The 22,206-nt window shown below is 31.6% G+C and overlaps 2 protein-coding genes across 3 annotated transcripts; one reads left to right on the forward strand and one right to left on the reverse strand.

Annotated features, from left to right (window-relative positions):
• Positions 1–6,395: 6,395 nt before the first annotated feature.
• LOC126673172 (uncharacterized) lies at positions 6,396–12,805 on the reverse strand. The gene is made up of 7 exons (XM_050367172.2): positions 11,883–12,805; positions 11,269–11,577; positions 10,888–11,171; positions 9,168–10,199; positions 8,013–8,181; positions 7,180–7,337; positions 6,396–6,890 (listed from the first exon to the last, which is right to left on the reverse strand). The coding sequence occupies exons 1-7, from the start codon at positions 12,637–12,639 to the stop codon at positions 6,645–6,647; spliced, it is 2,955 nt and encodes a 984-aa protein (XP_050223129.1). The 5' UTR covers positions 12,640–12,805; the 3' UTR covers positions 6,396–6,644.
• Positions 12,806–19,330: 6,525 nt separating this feature from the next.
• LOC126674569 (uncharacterized) lies at positions 19,331–22,201 on the forward strand. Of its 2 annotated transcripts, XM_050369037.2 has the most exons (8): positions 19,331–19,559; positions 19,644–19,717; positions 19,831–19,912; positions 20,336–20,386; positions 20,541–20,641; positions 21,240–21,393; positions 21,481–21,690; positions 21,970–22,201. In XM_050369037.2, the coding sequence occupies exons 1-8, from the start codon at positions 19,431–19,433 to the stop codon at positions 22,084–22,086; spliced, it is 918 nt and encodes a 305-aa protein (XP_050224994.1). In that variant the 5' UTR covers positions 19,331–19,430; the 3' UTR covers positions 22,087–22,201. The 2 variants fall into 2 exon arrangements, with proteins under 2 accessions (XP_050224994.1, XP_050224995.1); XM_050369038.2 differs by lacking the exons at positions 19,644–19,717; positions 19,831–19,912.
• Positions 22,202–22,206: the final 5 nt, after the last annotated feature.

Consider the following 22,206-nt stretch of genomic DNA (forward strand, 5'->3'; position numbering starts at 1 on the left):
ATAGTTGTTTTTATCAAAAGTAATAATAACATTATAATAAGCAATCTAGATAAATGTTTTTTAAAAAATATGAAACAGAAAGTCACTTTTAAAGTAATTGAGCAACTTTTTTTTTAATAATCGAAGGAGGGAATGTTTGTGGGAGGAATTAAACCCATGACCTAGCAATTTGCTGCTAAAAGTTTATACTCCATCCGTTCTTTTTTAGTTGTCCATTTAGTCAATTTTATTTGTCTACAAATAGTTGTCCATTTAGAAATCCCATGTGATATTAGCTACTTATTTTCCAAGTTTACCCATCCCTAATAAATGACTCTATGTTTTAATTTAAAAGATATTTATTAACTAATAGGACTATATTTGTATTTTCTTTTATAAATTAAAACAAAAGAAAGCACTATCTTAGTATGTATAATATTGGCTAAATGGACAACTAAAAAAGAGCAAAGGGAGTACCATTTAAGGTATCATTGATAGTAATTGAGCAACTTGATAGTTTATTTTATATTATTCTAACATCCGTCAATTACAAATACAGAACTTGTAATCTTCAACATACAAATTAAGAAAACCTAATATCTTTAAAAAAAACCCGATTTTGTAGCCCCTTTTCGATTCTACCCTATCCTATTTCGCATTTTATCGTTTCAATTGTATCCCAAAATATGAAATTGACGTCTTTTTCATTTGAAAACGTTCTCCTTATATAGCATATATTGATTGTACACATGTTTAAAATTTATTTAGATTTAATTAAATTTGCTAAGAATTTAAATTAGTTTTTATTTGATTATAGTTTTTGGTTAGTTTATAAAAATAAAGAAATTATTTGTACTTTTTTAAATGAAAATGAATTTAATTTTATCTTTAAACATGGTTAATTGAATAGTTTCATCATTTAAGTAAAAAAAAATTGGCAAAAATTAAAGAACTGGTACAATTAAAACGATAGAGTGGGAAATAGTTTAAAATTGATAAGTTTTCAACAACATGATAGGATCGAAAAGAGATTATAAAAAGTCAGAATTTTTTAAGGTATTAGGCCAATTAAGAATAGAATTGTTTGCAACTTATTTATCTTCACATCTTTATTACTCCTATTATAATATTCAAGCAATATGTTGGAATAATCACAAGATTTATATAGTATATATTATGTTCTTTGTCATTGTAATTGCGTTACTATTTAAATTTGCATTGATTGGTTAGGCACATCAAGATTTTGTTGTTATAATAATTATTGCACAATTAACATTTATTGTCTTATTGAAATAATGACATAACCAAATAGATGTCTTTTTATTCCCAGAAACACAAAGTCGTCACATATATTAATCTCTCCTTTTCTGTTTCTCTTTCTTAAATATATACTACTATAAGATACTCCCTCTACTTTATTTTTTGTCATTTTAAGCTAAATTACAAATTTTAAGAAATTACTTTGTTTGTCTTAAATTTAAGTATTAAATACTTATATAGTACTTATTAAGCCTATTAATGAAGAGTTTAAAAATTTAATTGTTTAATGAAGTGATTAAATAAGAAGGATTAATTGGAATATAAAAATAAAAATCATTCAAAATATAGCAACGTCTAAAAAATATGATTTCTTAAAATGACAACTGAACAAAAAAATGGAGTGAGTATATAACAACATTCAACTATATTGATAATTAAGAAAAACATATCTTTTAACAAATGATCGTCAATAACATGTTGTTTCTGGTTGATCTTACATCCTTTTCGATATTATTTTTTCTTTAATCGTTGCACCCGCTCTTTTCTCGAGCAATTTAACATTTTTCTCATCCAAACACAACATCTAACTATTAAGTATTAAGATAATTAATTAAAAATCATCAACAATATTCTAATCTCCAACTCGTTCACAAGCTTTTGTTCTTATACTCACGGAGGAGCACCGCTATCGTCCGCTGAGCTGGCCGGAGCACCGTTATCCGGCTGCCTATTGTGTCTCCTTGACGGTGCGGAAGGAGGAACAGGAATTCCTTTAGGTAGAAAACCAAATGTCATAGATGGAAAAACATGCACGAGACCATTGTTTTGCTGGTGTGGCTTTAAGCTACGAACTTTATAAGTTGCTCCATTGCAAAATATAATTGAAGAGAAGCCAAAGAAGATGAACAGGAGAAAAATGGCATGGAATTGGAGAAGATTATGTTTTGTAGCCATGAGAGACAATAATAAAACTTTCGAGTATTTGAAATATTTGGTGTTCATCTACTAAATATATATATGGCATTTTGTTTGGGTATTGTGTGGGACCTTATATTTATATTTAATAATTTTAAATTTGATTTTTTTCTTTCAATTGCAATTTTTAGAATATTTTATAAAAAGTCAAGGGTTCTTTTTATAATTTTTGACACAACGGAATTTAAAAAAAGAATAAAACTAAATTTATTAATCATAAATAAACTTTTAATCTAATTTAATTTGGAAATAAGAGTAAAAATAAAAGATATTGTTTATTAATTATTCTGTTAATCATAGCTAAACTTTTAATCTAATTTGGAAACAACACTAAAGTTACAAATAAAGAGTACGACTTCTATGAATAAAAAAATTAATCAAAATTATATTAAATAAATCAGAAAAAGGACTAAAAATAAAAAAGTTTTCAACTGTCATTTTTTAAATTAAGTTTTAAATTTAATTAAGAAACACAAGTAAAAGTAAAAACATTTTTCCAAAAGTAAAATTAAAAAGTTTTAATACAAATAATTATTTTAAATAATATACAAAAATGAATAATTTTGATCAATAATTTACCGCAACAATTAGTTTAGTGGGCTTATTTGAAAAAAAGAAAAGAGAGTGGGGAGTAGAGTGAAAGCAAAGTTTATCTAAACCAACGCAGAAATGGGTTAGAGAAAATGTCAAAAGATGAGTTTTGAGGAGTAACGGATGCTGACACAAAGTTTAATATTTATTTGGGACTTTGGTCTCTGCTAATAACAGACAACTCTGTTATTTATTACAAAAGAAACTGATGTTTTCTCTATATATTTTGCCTATGCCAATATCACTTACAACTCCAAAAACCGTATTAAATCGAACCAAATCGATAAATTCATTTTAGATTAGTATTATAATTTTTCGTTTAATTTTTTGGTTTGATTTGGGTTTGAATATAAAAAACTACTTATGTTTCAGTATAAAATGAATTGAAAATAATCAAATTGAGCCGAGAAAATCAACCAAACTAACCAATTCGGTTAAATTCTGAATTAATTCGATTTTAAAAATAGGTTTGCTTCGGTTTGAACCGAATGTATTCTCCTACTTTAATTACTTACTTTTCTTGTTTGGGATTGCATTTATAATTTGGTTAAGTGAGAAATTAAAAGAATTAGTCAATGAAATAAATTCATTACCAAAGTTGGATCCTTTCTTCCCTTTAGGCCATGTTTGGTTCATGGAATGAAATAGCATGAAATAGAATAGTTATTCCATAAGGAATGGAATAGCCATTCTTTAGTTTTTGAGAGGAGTACTTATTCCACAAAATCATGGAATAGCAATTCCGTGGAATACCTATTCCATAAACTAAAGTAAAGAATTTTCATTCTATACGGAATAGTTATTCCATTCCGCAGAGGTAACACACACTTTCTTAATTATCATATTTCATATTTTTTATACTCGGAGAGGGAAAGTGCTCATGGAAATATATAAATTCACGACCACAATTTGTTGCTGAGCGCTTATATTATTTAAACTATTTCATGATTTGATTCATTAGAAAAATATACGACAACTCTTTCCAGCTTAAAGATCGATTCATTGTGTATAGATGGACTGAACGCAAAAAAACCTATTATTAGTTGGTGATCATGTTTTTAACAGAATTTTTCGTGATTGAAAAAACAATGTTCTTTAAATAATAAGTAATATAACTGATTTTATTAGTTGGTTTTGATGATTTCTTGAGTGGTTAGATTTCTAGGGTTTTTGATGAATAATCCTACTAAAGGCAAAAACAATTAGGCACCCACTACACTATGATTGATGAATCAATTTCTGAAAATGCTATAACGTTTTAGATGTAGGAAATGTGTTCATACATAAATATAGCCATTTTTGGTGTACGATTATTACTAGTCATGGGATTCAAATCTTTATATCTTCCATTAAGACAAGTAAGTGGTAAAAAAAATCCTCCAAATTATTAAAAATCGAAAAATTCTTAGATGAATATAATCCACCCTATATAATTATGAACTCATTAAATATGTCACACATGATTTAAAAAGAAATGAACATAACCAATTATTGAACGGACACTTCCATTTGATAGCGCGGCACATATTCAATAGAAAATTTACAATTCTACATATTAAACTAGATTTAGTTAGTTTGTTTTTAAATAACAGCATATAAATCACAGAAATTTAAAATTGTTTAGGTTGATCGAAGTTCATTGTATAGGATTATAAATTATTCATCTAAATTGTGACACGTCACAATAAATATGACTTTTATTAATTGAATATTATAAATAATCACGAGTTATACGTCATATTCGCCTAAATTAGTAGATGATTTTCAGATGCTATTAGATAGGTTTTATACTAGTAATTAAGATAACATTATGTGAATTTGCTGCTTACGTAGGGTAAGGTCCATTTATTGAAAAGGGTTTGTACCTGTAAGTACGTATTTATTACAACTTATTTCTCAAGGATTTTGAAGATCCACAGATTTTATAAATCTATAGTTTTAAATCCAACATGAAATTTATGGATATAAAAATTCCAGCCTTTAGATTAAAGTAAACATAAAAGTAGAAATTTTTTAGGTAGACTCAGTCCACCACGTCATCTATGTACTAAACCTATCACATTATGACACGTCATTAAAATAATGGCACTATCGTAATATTACTATTTAAAAGTATATAAAGGAATAAATAAAAGTACGATAGTGCCACTATTTTAATAACATGTCATAACATATGATAGGATAGTTCACGGATGACGTGGTATAGTGAGTATACCTAGGAATCTCTCCATAAAACTAATATATTCATAACAATAATTTTAAAATTATAATATATTAAAACAATCTATCATAATATAAAAATGAGATTCAACTTTTTTTATTTAAAATCTGAAAAATTAAAATATCATTTGCATATTAAATTTCTATATTTCACATTTGTAATGATTTAATCACATTCTTTAAAACATCGCATCGCTATTGTATAGCATTTTTTTATTTTTGACTTTGTTTTAAGCAAAACGGCACTGTTTTTATACACATTTTTTAGCTTTATTTTTGGTGAAAAACGACTATACGTTACACAATGTAAAAGCGCGAAAGATTACGATACGAAGCTTTAAAAAATAAGATTAAATTGCTACAAACGTGAAACGTTGAAATTTAACATGTAAATATTTCAAATTTAAATGATAAATTTTAAAAGAGGAGCTGCTCCTTCCTCCATGTGAGGAAGGAGCTCGCACTGCTCCTTCCTCACATGGAGGAAGGAGCAGCGTGCTCCTTCCTCATGGAGGAAGGAGCTGCGAGCTCCTTCCTCCATGAGGAAGGAGCAGCGTCCTCCTTCCTCATGGAGGAAAGAGCTGCGAGCTCCTTCCTTCCATGGAAGGAAGGAGGAGCTATTTTTTTATTAATTTTTTAAAAAAAAATTAAAAATAGATTTTAAAATTAAAGTACGGTATTATATTGAAATTAATTAGTCTGATGTAAAAAAATTTACGGTTTTTTATTTTTAACAAATTATTGATAACTAATATAAATTAAATTATTATTATTAGTTGAATTTTTTAAAGAAGAATGTGTTTTTGTATAATTAATAACATTAACGTGTAATTAGAATATATGCTAAAAATGAAGGATTATTTTAAACTCTTTTTCAAATGAAAAGAGGTCAATTTAATACCTCGAAGGTAGAGGCGAAACATAATGACAACGTCAAGGGTATATGTGACAGTTTTTCTAGGTCAGGGTATAAACGAAATAAAAATTAAAGGTGGAGGTTTTTTAAGTAATTAAGCCTATATATAATTGAGAGAATGATTATTTTACTTCATAAACTTGTGTTGTGCAGTTAAATAGACATAACTTGATAAAGTAAGAGGAAAAAAAAATCAGGTAGACTCTTCCGGTAGTTGACTAGTTGACAGAGTCTATCTAAGATATCTCTAAGATCAAATGAATTTTCTATTAAATTAGATCAAATAGATTCAAATCAAAATGAAATAACAAAAATTTAAATTCATTTTGAAATTACAAACCTCGTATGAAATTGAATCTAATTGATCCTAACGCAATTTTGCAGACCGAAATGATTTTTCAAAAATACATAGTTTGTCGCTTCTTTCACTGACAGTAGTATACATCAGGGCAAATACTAATTGAACTTGCATTGAGTTTTTATAAACTTCAAAATCATATACAATTAAGAATGGCATTGTATGTACTGTTTATATACAAATCTAACTGACAATCACAGACAATGTAACTACCAATATTTCTTTTCTGTTCTGTCAACAAAAATGGAATCCTGCTGTACATAAATGGATATAAAAGCATATACTTGTGGTGATCAGGCATTTGTGTTGAGTTCTTCCGGAAAGAAAACACATCATAATGTATACTTAACTGATTGATGATGGCAACATTGGATCCATGCCGAGTCCAGATCCCCCGAAACTACCAGGCTCTGCATGCTTCACCTTGCCGAAATAACGAATGTGGCGCAATAGTCTAGCCAGGAAGGTGTTATGGCATATTGTTGAGCTGTCACAGACAACGGCTACATGTTTTCTTGCTCTTGTTACGGCCACATTCATTCGCCTGCTGTCACCCAAGAATCCGACTGCTCCCAGATTGTTCGAGCGAACCTGGAAAACGTCGGTAACCAAATTAGCCATGCAGTAGTCAAATTGATTACATGTAAACTAAAAACCCAATCTTTACGCGTTTTGAATACTTAATACCAATACCAACTTCTACAAAGATAATGACTACTAGGACACGATATTCTTTTACAGTAATAGGTTATACATATAGAGTTTTGGAGTTTCAGAAGCGTTTCCGGATATGGAAACGAAATGTTGAAACGTAGGACTCGAGAAGTTTCTAGCAACATAGGTGCCAAATGAAGCTAATACACTAGAAAAGAATTGATACCATTGATATGATTACTGCATCCGCCTCACGACCTTGGAAGCTATCGATAGTGGCAACTTCGACACCATCTGCCTCAGGAATTTCATCCAGCCTGTCTCTTAAGAGTTGCACCTGAGCAACATAAGGTGACTGAACTGTAATGGCTGCTGGTCTAACACCTGCATTGTAGAGTCAAGTCAATAGATATAGATTACACAATTACCCTGCAAAAATCATACGTGGGTTGGGACCAAAAATCGTCTTAATCCATAGATATTCCAAAAAGAACAATTAAACTGAAGGAAATCAAGTGTTCTGACGCATGAGTAAGATACTCGGAAATTGATATAGAATACCATGTGATTATGATAACCGTTTGTCTCCGTGACAGGAAAATGGGACGGAATCGGTTTATAGAAAGAAGCTAGACCAGCAACTAGTATAAAAAAGTACAAAACGGAAGAGGAAAACATGGTTCGTACAAATTCAACACTCCCGCATGTGTAAGAAGTTGCTTTAAATCGACTATTACTCTCGCTTATGCAACAAATTGAATTTGAGTTTATAACGATAGAGAAAATTATTGGGTGATAAACCCGCTAGTGACCCCAGTTCAAATTTATGATAGCATATACATAACATCTAGCAATGACTGAGCAGCTGAACTACATAATTATCCAACAGCACATCATCGTTTTCGATAATGCAATTAAGTTCTTCAGAAAACAAAGTACAACAAACTCATCTACGAGCTATGGCAGGACAGGAAATTTTACCGTTCGAGTTTTAGGCTAGAAATAACAAAGCAAGAACACATACACACTCATTTTATCATTAAAGGGAAGAGTTTCTACCTGCATAAATCAAGGAAATCACATGTTGCACAACAATTTCGGCTTCCCCTTCATTGTAAAGTGAACCTGTTCCAGCTGGGTCTAAATGCTCTTCGCAATCTAAGGACAGACTTCCATATGGCATTCTTGTATCCAGTAACAGCAGGGGGCATAGAGTTATCCATGTAGGCTATAAAAACATGAACAAAAGTTAGCTGATGCTTCATGTCTATGCAAAAATAATACTCAGAGGCCATACACTTTTCTAAGTACTACTTCAGTTACAATCTAAGTAAGCTACAGTTTGTATCTAGGCGTTAGTGTTTTGCAAACAGGGTAACTCTTCACCTCAATGGTGTTATGCATGCATGAAGTTGATATCTAAGACAGATGCTTTCTGGAGATAGTCAGTCCTAGGCTCCTAGCAAAAACCGAACCGACAAATTGCTTCGGTTTGGTTTGAATTATACATAAATTTTGGTTTTTGGTCCGATACAGTTTCAGTTAAATAAATTCAGTTCATTGTGGTACAAATCAAATCAAAGCTGAACTGAACCAGAAAAGGAACCGAACCGAATAGTTTGGTTTGATTTGGAAAAAAAAACTTTTTGGTTGGGTTTGAACAGAATGTACAGTCCTAGTACGCAAAGCAATTGTACGCATGTTATAAAATATTTAAACTAACAACATAATATGTAAAATTTACTTTCTTTGTCCTATATATTAAGAAGTGGGCATTCGGTCAGCTCAGATAAAACCGAACCAAAAATTCCAAAACCGGATTAACCGATAGACCGAATGCTCAAAATCGGACTGACAGAACATTAAACATTAACCGAAACTGAAACCGGACCGACAAAAAATCAATACTGAACCGAACCAAATAAGTCAGCAATTTGGTCAGTTCAGTTAAAACCGACAAAATTACAATGATTGTTAATAAAAAATTAAACTATAACAAATGTACCATCTATTTGTCGGTCCGGTTAATTTGGATAATCCAAATCTCAAACCAAGAACAAAAAGATAAAAAACCTAAACCAAACCGATCGAAAATCCATTTTTATCACTGAACCAACAAACAGTAATCGGTTTGGTTGGTTCATTCGGTCGGTCGGACATTTTGCTCACCTCTACCTATATACATTAGGAAAGTGTTAGAGATAGGTTTATTACCTTAACAAATGGAGAATCTACAAGAAGATGTGAAGCAACTTTTGAAGAGGACTTTAATAATCCACCATACATTTCCTTGGAGGCCCAACTGGCTATTGCATTATTCATACGATACTGTATAGTTAACTGAGTTGCAAGGACCCCCTCATGCAAATTTGCAGCTCTTTCCAGTAGAGATACACCAAGGCCACCTTCCATGGCGTTTCTAGATAGAATCACCGGAGCGAGCTGATATTGGTCCCCAGCAATAATACAGCGTTTACCCTGCAATACCGGTATCCAACAAGAAGGTTCTATTGCCTGCCCTGCTTCATCTATGATAACGAGGTCGAAAGAATCCAGCTTCCTAACCAGAGGATCGGCTGCTCCGGTGTTAGTTGCAAGAACTACCTGTGCACTTGATAACACCTCCTTTACGGTATCCTTTTCCTTCTTTTTCATGGTCTTTCCGAGCTGTTTCAGAAGCTGTCGGATGCCAGCAGCTAAAGAATCATCATCTAAGCATTGTCTCAGGTCTTTTTTAAGATCGGACTTTTTCCTTTCAAACTCCATGCAGAAAGTTGCAAGCTTAGATTTCACTATTTCACTCAAAGATTTTGATGCTACAGCAGAAGAAATACGTGCTGGATTACCAACCCGAACAATGTCTAAGCCAATACTTGAAAGTTTATCAACCATATTGTCAACAGCTGCATTTGTAGGTGCTGTCACAAGCACCCTTTCACCTTGGTGAACAGCGCGTACTATAAGTTCTTTAAGCAAATCTGACTTCCCAGTACCTGGAGGCCCTTGGATTACCAATAGGGGCCGTTTCTTATTCAATCCCAAGGCAATTGTTTTTCGTTGTGAATCATCAAACTTTTCACTCCCAAGAGATTCATCCATATCAGCTTCTTTCCAGTCTGCCAAATCTGTTTCTTCCAACCAAGCAATATCCTCCTTGTCACCAAATAGTGTAGCCACAACAGCAATTGAGGGATTTTTCTTTTGCATGCCATGCTTCTGAAGCAGCATGAGGGCTTCGCAGTTACGCTTCAATAAAGATCACAATAAGCCAGTCAATACACATGTAAACTTTAAAGCCCATAAAAGAAACAAAAAATTGAGAATTTTGATGATACTCCAGCATACTATAATTACTTGTTAATGTGCTAGTTTATTACCGATCAAAGGTCGCCAAATCTATATTTTTATTGATGCTTAATGCAATTAGTTCTCCAATTATGTGTGGGGGGTATTGAGTAAAGTAGATATGATCAAGTAATTTGAATTTGCCAGCATGATAAATGGTTCTTGAAAACCTGAGTAAGTTCTCAAGCTGAAATAGGAGGCAGTCAATAAATAAAGCTAACAAAACTGAAGAACTGCCAAAACATGGTTTTTAAGGGATCAGAAACAAGCCAGGCACCTCTTCTCAATTGCTAAGTCATTGATGCAATCACCAGCTCTTAAAAGTACAGAAACGCACGGACCCAATGCTTTGGAGTCTAGACCATCTGCATGATGCATGTGGGTGACCGAAAATAGACTTAGTTTTTAAAGCTTGAAATTAAACGTTAAGGGGAAACATAACAAGATGAACCCTGACAAGAAAATGTATCACATTGGGAAAGGCTCGTTGAGAAGTCCAATGAAGAGCTTATGGAAATCGAAATACCTCAATTTGACAACTAGTCAGTTAAGAAATAAGTACGAGTGAACATTATTTTTCATCAAATACCTCATAAGTGAGAGTATCTGCCAATCCATAGATACGATCAATACGAATACTATTGCCAAAGAGCTTCGAGAAGGTGGGATCACCATGACGAGATTCTAGAGCCACACTGATACTACAGCCATCCTCCCCAAGGTTATTGACAAAACCCTGCATGCAAGAAGTTGCACCTGCACCCCTACTGTCACAAACTCTCACACAAACCATGTCACCAGGTGAAAGGGTTGTAGGTGGCAGTCGGTGATTTCCTTCAACCCTAAACAATACCAGGTGCATTCCTCCTAATCCTGTTTGCACATCGGAATTCCCGTATAAGTCAGACGGTGTTTACAACTTCACAATAAAACAATTAATCATCATTGCAAAGTTAAATTACGGAATAACCTGTAAACGTGCTAACTGCATTCAAGTTGCAGATGGTGTCACAAAGCTCTTGCTGAGCCTGTCCATGGCTAACCAAGAACTCAATCGGCTTAGATGAATCAGAATTCTCATCAGGTGTAGGAACAGCATTCAACTCCTCCTGAGTGTACTCCAATTCTGCATCCCTCTCTATACGGAGCAATTCCGACATTCTTTGAGTAAACTCATCAATTCTTCCCTGTATGGCCTTAGCCTTCTCCAACTTCATGCCTAAAACACCTTGCAAAGGCTTTGGTTGTGACACTTTTCGCGCAACTGCTCTATGCTGAACTGCAAAAGAACCAACTCAGTTCATATTCCAACTTACAAACAATAGGACATCAAAAAATCGCCTTCCTTGCCGTTAAACAGACTACAGATTACAACCAAGTCGAATTCTCTAGCTCTTCAAACTCCATTCATTACTACATTAAACAACTAGAAAATTGTAATTTTAACCAGAAAACATCAATCTTTTCTCAATAGTGTGAGCTAAGCTTCTACTTACTCAATCATTAAGCCAAAATACAAATCTTTATAAATCATTTACACATTAAACAACAATAAAACAAATTTTAATCTAGAAAGAAAGAAACCTGAATTAGCAAGCTCCTTGAGCAACTTCCAAGATTCAGTCTTTTGCCAATCCTGAACAGACCCTTTACCCTGCAATTCCTGAAGAACATCACGCAGCTCTCTTTGAAAATTATCGAAAAGCGTAGGATAATGAGTACAAGCCTTTAAGCAAAGAGCTTCAAACCCTAAAGGAATAGGAACACCATTAATATAAGGCTGAGCCTGTATAACAAAAGTCAATCCAGCCTCCAAACCCATCCTTTGTCTCAGCTCCAAAAACTCCCCTCTAGTCTCAGCAGCAACAAACTCACTAGCCATTGCTCTCATTCCCTGGCTTATCCACTTCACAACACTCTTGCCCAGATCCTTTTTCCCTAAAGGGTCCCCATTTTGATGCAAAGAATTCACATTTACCTTCATTTTGACCTTGTTTTCACTCTCTTCATTAACTACGACCTCCCCACCACCATCATTACCAACAGGAACAGATTTTCTGGGTTTTCTGGAGATTCCAATGTTTTTTTTGATGTTGGTTTTTCTTTTCTTGGTGGGTGATGTTGTTCTTGGCTTGTCACTGGTGCCATGGCTGGTGCTGTTCTTCAAAATGAAAGGTTGGTGTTGGTGGTGGAGTTGAAAGGTGGATGAAAATGGGTGTTTGAGGAACAAGAAGTGAGATTTGTGGTGGGAACTGGAGATTAAGAGTAGCTGACGAGAGAGACAAGACAAAGTTGAAGTATTGCAGCTTGGTAACTGCTTTAACATGAAGCTTGCTTCCATTTCAATTGGAACCAATCGCCTTCTTTGTTTATTTATATTCCTGATATTTTGGTTTTCTGGTTTCTTTTTGTTTTGTCAAAATCTTGAGAATTTTCAAAGCTAGAAACGTTTTTGCTTTACATAATTGAGATTTGAGAATATCTTTTTAATTGAGATTCATAAGAAAATATATAAAAATTAAAAAGTTTAGAAATTTTTTATTTTAATGTTGAAAAGTTATTCGTAAAACAAATGTTTAAGAGTTGCAGGATTTTTATTTAATTTTAAAAAATTAAGAATATGTGATTGTACTCTTATTGGCTGATTCTGATTCTGTGGCATTCGCTCTGTTTAATAGGGTTAAGCTTTGTCAGTAGCCAACGTGTTCTGTTGCTGTTCTATCTTTTTTTTTCATTTTTGTTTTTTAACAATAAAAAATAATCCAAGTTGCTGATAAAAGGTTCTCTTAACTTCAATGAGATCGTGAATTCAAACATATTTATATATGCAGCCGTTTAAATTTAGAGTCACAATTGTGTCTGTCGTAAAAAATTTATCCGGCTCAAGTAGAAATTAATTTAAATATAAAAATCTAAAAATTACCATTTTATATTTGTGACCCGTTTAAAATACTTCATAATATTATCAAAAAAAAATGAAGGAATCACTCAATAGCAATGAGTCTTATAAAATTTTAATACACTTTTTCACATTTTATAAAAACATTCTAAATCTGCCAATACATCTCACAATGTTATTTTCATAATAAACAATGAATATTTGCACTCTCGTCCTTATTTTTACATTACCAACCTCAAAATATAAAATAAATTCTGAGAAAAAATCTTTTAGGATATGTTTTTATTAAATATTATAATTCCTTTGCAGCGTGTGGTCTCAACAGACAATTTTTGTGGTGAAGAATAAATGACAAAATGATTCTTGCATTAGTGATGTATGTTGCATGGTTGACGTGTTCCAATCTCCACCAAAAATTATGCAAAATGGTTGTACTTCTTTGAACTTTCTTGTGAAAATCAAAGTGACATTGACTTGTAATTTATTTTCAAAAAAGAATTCGTTTCCTCTTTCCATTTATAGAGATCAAATTGCTTGTATTTTATTTTATTTTTGTTGATTCGCAATTACTTGGATATTATGAGTGCACATTGCTCATCTAAACTAGAAGACAAATCCTTATACCAACGGAATTGGTACAAATGATAAGCAGTTTGGCATCGTTTAAATAAAATTTTGAGTTGGAGTCTTGTGAATGTAAAAAATTTCCGCTAACAGACTCCCAATATGTCAAGTGCGCGATGCAGATCGAATCCAGAATAGTCAGGCGAATCCGGACAACCAAAAGAAAAGATAAATCCTTGTCACTTTGGTAGTAATTTATTGAAATTAAAATATAATTAGAATAATCAAGTCTAACCTATAAATTTCAATAAAATTTATGATGCCTTTGAATTTGGACAAAATATCAATTTTATAGTTCTGAATAAAAATATTTTTAAAATTGATGTTTTCAATAAAATTACCTTCAACATAAACCATTTGATTTGTTTTACTCTTTAAACTCCAAATGGTCCAATAATTCACTTTAGCTCCAATTCCTCCAAACAACCTTTTTCACATCGGTTGAAGAAGTAAAATTGACCAAATTAACTAACTTTATAGTGTTTCTATCCAAAATTATAAATTTTTTCTTAATTGATACTATTTATATCAAACTGAAGGGATAAATGAATTTTTATGGAATAAATTTCATTCAATTAAGTTAATTGAAAATAAATGAATTTCTTAGTTTGATAGGGTTTTGAAAACAACACAAGATTCAATTATATTTTTAATATAGAAATCAATTATAAATCATATTAATTTATCGATTCAATATAATAAAATATAATTTTAAAATTTATACTTTTATAATAAAAATATTTACGCTTTATAACATAATAAGATAAAATATTTACAAACATACTAACTTATACTTTCTGTTTACAAGAGTGTTTTTCATATTTCTTAACATACTACCTTATCTTTTTTATTAACAAAATTATCATTTCTCCCTTTTTCTTCATCTTCTCTACTCAAACCCTAATTTCATTTTCTCTCTTACTCCATTAACATCCACCACCACCAACATCAATTTTCATCTTATAAAATCACCACCACAGCTTACTTTCCTTCTCCTCCCCTCGCTGCCGCAACCTCTCTACACTACCCCCGCTGCTCCACTCGCCGCCGTGCCATCCTTCACGATCTTGCTGTTGTTCCTCAGCACTCCTTACGCCGCCGTTCGTATTTATTTTATAAAATCAGATTTCAAACGTTATGAAATCATATTTGTATGTTTAGATCTATGATTTGTATGTCTAGATCTAGGATTTTATTCTTATTGTATGTATAGATCTGGGATTTATTATATATGATTCGTGATTGAATTTTCAGTTCGTCTTCATCCTCATCTCCTTCGTTTTTCAGATCTGGAATTTTTATTTTTAGATCTGATTTTAAACAATCGTATATATTTCGTATTATATACGGATTATATACATATAATATACAGATTAAATTTTCAAATCTGATAGATCTGAATTTTCTTTTAAAAAAGACGTATATAATTTGTATATAATTCGTATTATATATAGATTATATAGATAATATACAGATTATTTGTGTATGCAAAAAAGTTGTATTCTTGTAAATATTTTTTGAAAATTTGTACTTGTATAATTATTTTTTATGTTTCTGTTAAAAATATACAAGTAGTATCTTTGTAAATATTTTTATTTTTTTCGGTATTTGTAAAATAACTCTTTATAATATCAATCAATTTAATTTAAAAAATAGAAACATTGACATATTTTATAAGGTTTAAAATAAATACACATACTTCATAAAAATTTTTGAATGCACTAAAAAAACTTAGTATTCTGGAGTGTCTTTTTTATTGTTGACAGTAGTTATTAATTATTACTTTTTATTGATATTTATTCTAATTATAATGAAATTTAATTAATTCCCTTTTTAATGTGACACCCTCAAATTAAACATTATATACTCAAACATTTACAACAAACATCACAAAATCCATTTAATATATGCTATGTTTCGACATAAAAGTTTTAACTTATCGCATAGCCGTAACATTCAAACTATCTCACATCAAACACTTATACATAACTCTATACAATAACTTTTAGTACAAAAGTTTTGTCATCTATCTTATACACATAAACACTTCAAAATATGCATGTGCAATTAACTCACCATTGGCCCACCTGAAACCTCTATCAGATGCAAATGTCGACTCAATGCAACTCTTTGTATCCTGAAAAAAAGATAACGTAGAGGGGTGAGTCTGCAACTCAATAAACAAATAGATATATGCATACTAAATATACACATTCGTAAGCATTTCAAGTAACTAATATATAACTCAAGCAATTATCCTTTCAACATAACAATAACCATAACAATTATAATAATCCAATGTTCAATTCAAAACAAACATATTCTCACATTTTCAATCAACATCAAGTTTACAGAAGGATATTCAATCATGCGCATAATTCTCATGTTGGCCCAAATCGCCATATAGGCAACCAACATACGTTATTGGCCCAAATCGCCATTTTAGGCAACCAATAACTTAATCTCACGTCGTTGGCCCAAATCGCCATTTTAGGCAACCAACGACTATCTCAGTTCTCATTGAATATCCAAACATAAGCATGACATGATTCTCAAAACCAAAACATGACTCACGCAAACAATTCAACTATAATTCACAAGCGCATTTGCGTCTCAAATCAATACACACTTGCAATTACAAACAAACGTATATACCAAGTATAACACTATCTATTCACTTACTCAATTCACCGAGTCTCAAACCCGTGAAGTTCCAGACTTGTCTGTCGTATTATCTTTTGTTCTATAAATACCTATTCACATATACGATCTCAATTCATTCACAAAGTAAAACTATTTTGATATTTTACATAAAGAAATAAACTAGTAACCATAACCCCTTTTTCTAGGCAGATTATGTGCAATGACTTCAAATAGGTACTACTCCTAACTCAAAAATCATTTGTACAAAAAATTGATATGAATCCTGTACATTTGATTCTAGGTTCATTTTCAATTGGAAGCACATCAATTGGATTAGCATAAATCAGATTATGCATATTACAATACCACTAGGTTAAACTATCTAGACAGATTATATAATTAACATGTTTCTTCCTTATTCACAATCCAAATGACAGAATTAGTTTTTATCAAAACTAAAAAGTTTTAGTTAACATCCTAATGAATCCACAGAAACAAGAATGGCATTATTTGGACATGTATAACTCATTATTTCAATTTCAAAAGTAGCTAATGTTGCAGCCATAGTTCTACAAAGTAGGCAGAACATATACTCTATCTTACAATTGATCCACACATCAATATAAACACAATTTGACAAAACCCTTCGGTGAAGTTATAGTTATATGAGTCTAGAAAATATAACAAAACGAACCAACTCAATTAGATCTCTAAACAATGAGATATTCATGTTTTGGTGACACTCTATCAGGCTGTATAGGCAGATAGAGCAACAAAATGGTATGGACTATTAGGCTATCATAACGATTTCCAATGATGAAACACAAAGCATAACAATTGTAGTAGACTGGTTATAGTTTCCATAGAATTAAGAATCAATCAATTTGGAGTTGCATAATTCGGTTTATGATATAAACAACAAAAATGAAATTTTCGGATATGTGCAGATTGCTTCAAAAAAGATGATGAAGTCTAACCTAATCAACCAAAACACTTAAATTACTTACCAAATTTCTCCTTTTCTTGATCCAAACTTTAATTTAAGGTGTAGTTGATCTTATTGCTGGAGCTAAGGTTAGGTGTTTATGGTTTCTTCTCTCTTCTCTCTTTTTCTTTTTGATAAGTGAAGAAGAGATTGGCAAGAGGTGTTATTTAACTTATTGTCAGGGTTTATTCATGCTAATATAAAATTGGGTTTATGGAATCATTCATAAATACTAATATCTCATTTAATCCTTGAAATATTTTATATGTTCAATTCTAACTTCAAACTTAATTTCATTTCGAACCATTCAAATCAACCTAGTTAACCGACGTACTTTCATTCCAATTTAGTTCTGATATATTTGTTGGTCGTTATACTACCTATTATGTATTTTGAATAGTTATAGCATTAATCAAACCCCCATCATTTTCATTTAATTAACATCAATCATTACTTTAAATGCTCACGTAAATGCAAATGAACGATGCTTACTCTTGACCGTCGAAATGCATGAATGTATGAGCATGACTATATGCAATTTAAATGTGGGTGTTACATTAAATGTAAATGTTAATATTGGTATTTGTATCACAAATGTTTCTAAGATGTATCTACATGTATTTAGAATGATTTTAATGAATTAATGCACCGTCGTGCTGCGGAAGCTGACATGCTGATGTTTTGCAGGACTGGAAGTTGCAAAGACTGACGAGTTGCAAGAATGACATGTTGATACGTCGTAGGATTGGCATGTTTGCAGGCTATCACGATTTTGCAGGGTGACATGTGAAATGTCGTTTTTAAATTGAAAATGTACAATTTTTTAAAAACAAAGATACTGACTTGTTTTTTTTAGCATTAATGTAATTTTGAAAAATTTGAGCGTTTTGTTATTTTTCCTTTGATCAATTAAACTTCATTTATTTCAAAATACATTTAGAAAAAACACTTCATTTTTATAAATATTTGCAATTTCTATCTCAACATGAAAAAATTAAAAAAATACTTCCAGTCATTTGTGTTTTAAATTTTTATTCTATGACCTATTTTAATTACTCTTTAACCTCATTAGTTCATATCAAATACTTTTTATTCTTCAAACAGTTATTTTCTTACTTTGTTTTCTTGTTTCACGTCATTCTTCTTCCGCTGTTCCCGTGAAACTTTTATTTTGCCTAATAATAGCGTGTCCGATGATTTTCCTCCAAATTAAAAAAAATTGCTCTAAATTTTTTTGTACAATTTTTAATTTCTCTTTATCTCTCTAAAAATGTTTCTTATATGATTTTGAAGAAAGATCAACAAAATCAGTTTTCGATATTGACTGTTGATGTTTGTTTTAGTTTGGAATTAATTAGAAACGACTATTTCGGTTTCAGATCTAAAAATCTGCATAAAACAATTTTCTATAGAAAAACAATTTTATGTAAAAAACAGTGTCTTGATAAGGAAAAAAAATATGTTTTTTAATTTCATTATCATAACTGTATCATGGTATTATGTATAAGGTTGAGATAATATTATGATAAAATCAATGAAAGAGTACGTAAAATAAGTTTATATTATTCGGTTATAATAATATTATAATGCAGTTATGATATAATATTATAATAAACATTATGAAAAGATTATGACAAAATACGTAAAATATTTTTATATAATAAGATTATGATAATATTATGCTAAGATTATGATAACGAATTAAAATCATTAATTTTTGAAATATAAAGAGTAAAATCTAAAGTTAAAAAAGTGCGGTGTTTTTTTTTTAATTTCCGTTAAATATATTTATATTTTAAATAAATATGTAAATTTTCCTAATAAGAAAGGATTCTGGTATAATCCTAGTTGACCTTGTTCCAAAGGCCCAACAACACATTAAGCTTCTCTACCCAAAATCCAGTCCAGTCCAGTCCAAACCTTAAAACTTGGCTCTTGCTGCAATGTCAAACGGTGGCCATGTGTATGTTTAGTTGCAGCAATGGCAATCAAACTGTTCGATGCGCACTGTCATCTTCAAGACCCAAGAATTTTGAACAAAACCCCACAACTCATCTCAGCTTGTCTTAACACCGGCATCCTTCATTTTGCAGTTAATGGAGTCTCCGAGGTTAACCCTTTACAACACTATAATTTCTCTTAATTCTGCTGTCATCTATGCTAAATGAAATTATATTTTTTTTAATTATTGTAGGGTGATTGGAATTTAGTTAAAGAAATGGGTGAACAGTATCCTTCTGTCATTCCATGCTTTGGTCTGCATCCTTGGTCAGTCTTAATTTCTCTTCAATCAAGTGCTATTGAAATTTGAATTGATGTTTTTGTGGTTTTAAATTTGATGCATGTGATGATTAATTTTTTTGGGGATCTTTTAATTTTAGGTTTATTGCTGATAGAACACCTAACTGGTTTAATACACTTCAAGAATTATTCCAATCCACTCCCACTGCTGCTGTTGGAGAGGTTTATTATTTTCTTGTTCCTCTATAATTTAACATAACGTTGGACATCAAATTTCAAATTTTGTCAATACCCAATAATTTTCCCTTAAAAGATTGCTGATATGGACATCGGAACAGTGTACATTCCGATGGTCACATCAGTATTTTTCAATAGATATGGACATCGGAACAGTGTTCAGTGTGTACGGTATTTTGAATTGCAAAAAATGATAGTTCATGTTTTAAATTGTCAAAACTGAAAGTTATTAAAATTGCCAAAAACACTAAAGTTCGCGATTTTTAAAGCAATTTTCTTTTGTGACGAAAGCATGCTTAACAAGTCAGTAATTTAGATTCTTGTAAAACTGTCTGAAAGTTCTTGTTTGCCTAAGGGCTCATGAGTCATGTGACTAACACAAAAAATATTGTATGACCCTCTCTTCAGATTGGATTGGACAAAGGTTCTCATGGGAAGAAGATTGATTTCTTAGATCAGGTTTTTCCAATCTGTTTTTTTTTGTTAATACATTTTATTTAATTTCTCTTTCTTGATGCTGGTTGTCTGTAATATGCTTTAAGTAGGAAAAAAAATATATTTCGCCCTTAATATATTTCCATAATCTTTTAATCAGTGAACTTGTCAAATCTAGGTTGAAGTGTTTCGGCAACAGCTTGAACTTGCAAAACAGTTGAACAAACCGGCCTCTGTTCATTGTGTTCGTGCATTTGGTGATCTCCTTGAGATCATGAAGTAAGAGTTTATATGTTAATCCTAAGAATCTTAATGATTTTAAACCTAATCATTCTGAGAGAGTAATTAACAATGTTCCTTTGTTAACTGTTATAACTTGAATTTTCTCATTTGGGAGCATTTTCAGTACTCAAGATGCATTATTGCATATCTGTATTTGTCTCTAGTTAAACGAGCCTGTGCATTGCGATGAACTTGTTAAAAATGATGGTTCATCCACTCTTTCTGGAGATTGTATGTTTGCAAATTAATTTTTTGGGCATACAGATAGCATGAATGGGAGTCCTATAGATATGGACATATGGTTTCGTTCTTGGCATTCTTAATGAAACATGAAGCAAAGCTGATTTTCTTTTTCTTTAAGATTTCGCGTAGCAAATGTCATCCGTTAAGTTGACTTCAATTCTGCAATCTGTGGATTAGGGTTTTTGATATTTTACCTTGTGGGTGCTTCTGCTGGCCTGTGAATTGTTTCCACGAGCACACTTTTTATTTTGTTATTAAATCTTTAATAGTTCTTATTTTCAACAAAATGCTTGTTAAGTCATAATCATATGTGCAACGCATTGATTACTTGTTATAAACTGCAAATTCTCAGAAGCACGGGTCCTTTCCCTGCTGGCGTTATTCTTCATTCTTACCTAGGTTCTGCTGAGATGGTTCCGGAATTTTCCAAGCTTGGTGCCTACTTCTCTTTCTCAGGCTTCCTCATGTCCATGAAAGTCTCGAAAGCTAAACGCATGCTGAAAGCGGTTAGTTCATCAGTTGCATTGCTATGTGCAAAGTAGTCTATATGTTGATAAAAAAAAAAACTCAAGCGTTTCTCTTAACTTTTGCAGGTATCTTCTGACAGGATTTTGTTGGAGACAGATGCCCCTGATGCCCTGCCAAACTCAGATATTGACTCCCTATTTTCTGTGGAAGGAGATAAAATGGAAAATTCTGCCTCAAAAACTGATAGTCCTTCTAAAGATCAATCCCACGATTCCGAAGAGGCATCGTCAGTACGGCCAAGAGAAACACTCAATCATCCAGCAAATATCCATCACGTATGTTGTTCAGTCTTCCTATAAATTGCATGGAAACATGTCGATTCCTATGTTTTCAGTGTGTCATTTTGTTTACGAAAGGCTTCTATAACTCCGAAACTTAATATTTATATTTCTCTCTTTAGAAAATATACCTTCAGCATTTTCTATTTCAGCGTTTTCTGTTTCAGTTTTTTCCATTTCGACGTTTTCTTTTTTTTCGTTAAACATCTCTCTTTTCTGTGCATGCCATCATTTTCTTCGTTTAAATTAATTAACAATGTTCCACGACACTTTCAGGTACTTACTTATGTTGCGTCTTTGTTAGACACGACAAAGGAAGAACTTGCAGAATTGAGTTACAGAAATGCGGTTCGTATATTTTCTTACGAAGGTTCAAAGGCGTTAGAAGGATAATTTTAGGGAACAGAAGTGCTGTACCTGTTTATTATTAGTTACCAAATGTCACAATTCCACAAGAAGCAATTTTATAGAAATAAAGTCATACTCATATATACATATTTCAGCTTTATTATA

The sequence above is a fragment of the Mercurialis annua genome, linkage group LG3 (genome assembly GCF_937616625.2).
Source record: "Mercurialis annua linkage group LG3, ddMerAnnu1.2, whole genome shotgun sequence".
Classification (NCBI taxonomy): Eukaryota; Viridiplantae; Streptophyta; class Magnoliopsida; order Malpighiales; family Euphorbiaceae; genus Mercurialis; species Mercurialis annua.

What these genes read in the sequence shown, in the direction of transcription:
- LOC126673172 (XM_050367172.2), bottom strand. Translation starts at nt 12,639, where the DNA reads ATGGAAGCAAGCTTCATGTTAAAGCAGTTACCAAGCTGCAATACTTCA. An exon ending in CAGATACTCTCACTTATGAG is followed by an intron (nt 10,200 to 10,887) that starts GTATTTGATGAA and finishes TCTTTATTGAAG; the next exon opens with CGTAACTGCGAAGCCCTCAT. An exon ending in TAGATTCTCCATTTGTTAAG is followed by an intron (nt 8,182 to 9,167) that starts GTAATAAACCTA and finishes ATGTTTTTATAG; the next exon opens with CCTACATGGATAACTCTATG.
- LOC126674569 (XM_050369037.2), top strand. Translation starts at nt 19,431, where the DNA reads ATGGCAATCAAACTGTTCGATGCGCACTGTCATCTTCAAGACCCAAGA. An exon ending in CCACTGCTGCTGTTGGAGAG is followed by an intron (nt 19,913 to 20,335) that starts GTTTATTATTTT and finishes CCCTCTCTTCAG; the next exon opens with ATTGGATTGGACAAAGGTTC. An exon ending in AGATTGATTTCTTAGATCAG is followed by an intron (nt 20,387 to 20,540) that starts GTTTTTCCAATC and finishes TGTCAAATCTAG; the next exon opens with GTTGAAGTGTTTCGGCAACA.